Source organism: Rhinopithecus bieti, unplaced genomic scaffold (assembly GCF_001698545.2).
Source record: "Rhinopithecus bieti isolate Rb0 unplaced genomic scaffold, ASM169854v2 scaffold_1014, whole genome shotgun sequence".
Classification (NCBI taxonomy): domain Eukaryota; kingdom Metazoa; phylum Chordata; class Mammalia; order Primates; family Cercopithecidae; genus Rhinopithecus; species Rhinopithecus bieti.
In genome coordinates, this window is record NW_016803499.1 from 2,426,846 (window position 1) to 2,431,336 (window position 4,491).

The 4,491-nt window shown below is 49.8% G+C and overlaps 1 protein-coding gene across 1 annotated transcript in view; it reads left to right on the forward strand.

Moving 5' to 3' along the window:
* Positions 1 to 4,491, forward strand: part of IGHMBP2 (immunoglobulin mu DNA binding protein 2) — a 39,807-nt gene that overhangs the window by 10,730 nt on the left and 24,586 nt on the right. The window contains exon 6 of the mRNA XM_017886813.1: positions 1,674 to 1,874. Within this exon, the coding sequence (XP_017742302.1) occupies positions 1,674 to 1,874 (201 nt within the window). The remainder of the gene's footprint in view (positions 1 to 1,673; positions 1,875 to 4,491) is intronic.

The following is a 4,491-nucleotide window of genomic DNA, read 5'->3' on the forward strand; positions in this document are numbered from 1 at the left end:
CCAAAAAAAAAAAAAAAAAAAAAAAGATTATGTCCAGTGGTTTTCCTATGAGTGAGTGTCTTTGCACATGTTTGAAAACTGGTAAGAAAAGATGACTTATTGGAAGGGAGCAGATTGATGGTTTTAATTGGGTGCCGACTATTCACTAAAAGTGAGCCAAGACACACCTGTGTGCTTGCTTCTATGGAGATGTGCCTTGGGAGGTGATGCCAGGCGTAGGGAGTGGGTGTCTGAGCCTCCTTCCTGAGCTGCTGTTTGTCTTGAGCTTAAGGGTCTGTAGGGACTCTCTGCCTCCTCTGCTGGTTACCACCTACTCTTCCCCCCCGCCCCCAGAGGTGGGGGGGGTCTCACTATGTTGTCGAGGGTGGTCTTGAACTCCTGACCTCATGCCTTGGCCTCCCAAAGTGCTGGGATTACAGGCACGAGCCACCGCACCTGGCCAACATCTCACTTTTAATAGTGGAGCTGTGGCCAGGTGCGGTGGCTCATGTCTGTTATCCTAGCACTTTGGGAGGCCAAGGTGGGAGGATCACTTGAAGCCAGGAGTTTGAGGTCAGCCTGGGCAACATAGCAAGACCCATTCTCTACAAAAAATAGAAAAAATTAGCTGGGCATGGTGATACATGCCTACAGTCTTAGCTACTTGGGAGGCTGAGCCAGGAAGATAGCTTGAGCCCAGGAAGTCATGAAACACCAGGAGCGTGGTCTAGGTCTTGCTGCTCGCCACACAGAAAGCCAGTTACTGAGGATGAGTATTGCCAAGGAAGAGGCTTTAATCAGATGGTGCAGCCGAGGAGATGGTAACCTGTCCTGAAACTCATCTCGCTGATGGACTAAAACTAGGGGTTTATATAGCAGGGAAGAAATGTAGCAATGTGTAAAAAACAGGAACTAGGGAGGGCAAGGACGCACCTGTAGTGGTCTGGTGATTTTCAGATCTTTGATACTTTTTTGAGAGGCCTAAATGTCCTTTTCTGAGGAAGGAACTCACATAAATAAGTTTGAAGCTTTAACAGCAGATGGTCAATTTCACTTGATCCAAAAACAACTGTCTGGGACTCTTGAGCCGATTTCTCCATGATCCTGCCACTGCACTCCAGCCTGGGCCATACAGCAAGACCTTGTCTCAAAAAAAAAAAAAGAAAGAAAGAAAAGAAAAAAGAAAGAAAGAAAGAAAAATATAGTGGAGGTTCAGGAGACAACTCTGAGTCCATTTGAAATGGGAAGTTCCCTTGTCCCCCTCGCAGGGCGTGTGATGGGGAGTGGCTCGCTTCTTCAGTGCTCCGCTGCTCAGACCTCTGGGAAAGCATACAGACAGGCAGGCTGTGGGGCTCTGACCTCATGGCAGTGTCTGGGGTGGATGTTTACAGCTCTGTGTGTTATAGGGTGCTCTCTCAGTTTGCTGTCTGTGGGCGGCTTATGTTAACCAGCTCAATTAGATCCCCTTCCTTTTCACAAGGACAGAGGGCTTTCTGTATCCCGGGTTCTTGCCTTGGCGTTCCGGAAGAATCAGATCACACGTGGGTTTGGAAAATGAGTGCAAGGTTTGATTGAGTGCACGTGTGTGCCTGCCCTGCCCTTCTCTCTCCCTTTAAGGCTTTTTGTTGTTTTAGTGTCAATGTCAGTGGTTTAATTACAAAGTAAATGACCAAATCCTAACTTGTGGTTCCCAGGTTCTGTGCTGCGCCCCCTCCAACATCGCCGTGGACAATCTGGTGGAGCGCCTAGCTCTGTGTAAGCAGCGGATCCTGCGCCTGGGGCACCCCGCCCGCCTCCTGGAGTCCATTCAGCAGCACTGCCTGGATGCGGTTGTAGCACGGAGCGACAGCGCCCAGATTGTTGCTGACATCAGGAAGGACATCGACCAGGTCTTTGTAGGTGTCCTGGCCAGGGTCCGCGTGAGGCGTGGGCTTCTGATCCGCAGTCTTTTGAAGGAGCAGATTTATCTACATTCCTCTTGCTCTTCTCTTGCTTCTGTCGATTCCTTTAATAATTTAAAAAATGGGGCTGCCTTTTTTGTTTTTTTTTTGAGACGGAGTTTTGCTCTCATTGCCCAGGCTGGAGTGCAGTGGTATAATCTCGGCTCACTGCAACCTCCGCCTCCCGGGTTCAAGCGATTCTCCTGCCTCAACCTCCCGAGTAGCTGGGACTACAGCTGCGTGTCACCATGCCTGGCTAATTTTTCTATTTTTAGTTGAGATGGGGTTTCATCATATTGGTCATGCTGGTCTTGAACTCCTGACCTCAGGTGATCTGCCCGCCTTGGCCTCTCAAAGTGCTGGGATTACAGGTGTGAGCCACCACACTTGACCTTTTTTTTTTTTTTTTTGAGATGGAGTCTCGCTCTGTCACCCAGGCTAGAGTGCAGTGGCGCTGTCTTTGCTCACTGCAGCCTCTGCCTCCTGGGTTCACCTCACCCTCTCAAGTAGCTGGGACCACAGGCATGTGCCACCACACCCAGCTAATTTTTTAATTTTTAGTAGAGACGGGGTTTCGCCATGTGGGCCAGGCTGGTCTCGAACTCCTGACCTTAAGTGATCCACTCACCTCAGCCTCACAAAGTGCTGGATTACAGGTATGAACCACTTCACCTGGCCAGGGCTGCCTATTTTTGATAGAGAATTATACTTAGCATTTAACAGAGACTCAGCTGTCTTCAGAGCACTTGGTTAGTAGGTGTGAGGAATTGTAAATAAAACATTTTCCAGCTGGATGCAGTGTCTTACGCCTGCAATCCCAGCACTTTGGGAGGCCAAGGTAGGCAGATCAGTTGAGGATAGGAGTTCAAGACCAGCCTGGCCCACATGGTGAAACCTCATCTCTACTAAAAATACAAAAATTAGCTGGGCATGGTGGCGGGCACCTGTAATCCCAGCTACTTGGGAGGCTGAGGCAGGACAATCTCTTGAACCTGGGAGGTGGAGGTTGCAGTGAGCCATGGCCACTCCACTGCACTGCAGCCTCAGTGGTAGAGCAAGACTGCATCTCAAAAAAAAAAAAAAAAAACAAGCAAACATTTTCCTGGGTGTCTTTCTGTCTGGTCCTGTTATCTTTCTAGTAGTGGCAATGGGAGAAACATAGCTTGAAAATAAACATTGAAAAAACTGGCATCCTCCTAGTGCTTTCCGTCCATTTCACCTTTCACCTTCTCCTTGTGAGAGAGGATGCCAGTCGACTGGAGAAGTAGGGCGGTGGCGGGTTCATTCCGTTTGAGAGGGCCTTTTCCTCCCAGCCCAACACTTCTAAGCTCTTTGGTTCTCCCGTGTACACTTTGCTGTAGTATCTGTGCTCATGTCCTGTCCTGTGTGCTCACTGTCAGCACCTGCACCCCTCGATATCCTAGCCCCGGAGGAGTGATGGCAGCAGGCAGGCTGCCGGGAGCCAGTCTTTGCACTAATGTCTGTGCTCACTTCTTGTCCTGTGTGCTCACTGTCAGCACCTGCACCCCTCAGTATCCTAGCCCTGGAGGAGTGATGGCAGCAGGGAGGGTGCTGGGAGCCAGTCTTTGCACTAATGTCTGTGCTCATGTCCTGTCCTGTGTGCTCACGGTTGGCACCTGCACCCCTCAGTGTCCTACCCTCAGAGGAGTGGCGGCAGCAGGGAGGGTCCTGGGAGCCAGTGTTTGCTATGGGCCTGTGGCGTCGAGGCTGCCTGGGTGGCAGCGTGGGGATGGGCCACCTACTGGGAGGTGGAGGAAGGATAGATGCATGTCACGCAGGTTTGAGATGGCGGAGGAATATGTGTGATGTTGTTTGCTCATCACAAATGTAGGTGATTTCATTTCCTGATGAAATTGGTGCTTTTGGGGATTTTCTTTCTCTGTAAATTATGCACAATAAAACACCTTCTATCACCCCTGCTAAAATTCCATCCCCTAAAGTAGAAATCACAAATAAAGAAAGGTTACTTTTTTTTTTTTTTAAGACAGAATCTTGCTCTGTCACCCAGGCTGGAGTGCAGTGGCATGATCTCGGCTCACTGCAACTTCCGCCTCCTGAGTTCAAGCAATTTTCCTGCCTCAGCCTCCCGAGTAGCTGGGACTACAGGCATGCACCACCATGCCTGGCTAATTTTTTGTATTTTTAGTAGAGACGGGGTTTCGCTATGTTAACCAGGATGGTCTCGATCTCCTGACCTCGTGATCCGCCTGCCTCAGCCTCCCAAAATGCTGGGATTACAGGCATGAGCCACCACGTCCAGCCAGTTCCATCTTTTTGAGATATTAAAGTGAGGTTTTGATTATGGGTTGAAAAATTTTTTTAATCTCTTGAAAAATGTAGAATAATATGTGAAGGGCCGGGCGCGGTGGCTTAAGCCTGTAATCCCAGCACTTTGGGAGGCCGAGACGGGTGATCACGAGGTCAGGAGATCACGACCATCCTGGCTAACACGGTGAAACCCCATCTCTACTAAAAAATACAAAAAACTCCCCGGGGGAGGTGGCGGGCGCCTGTAGTCCCAGCTACTTGGGAGGCTGAGGCAGGAGAAGGG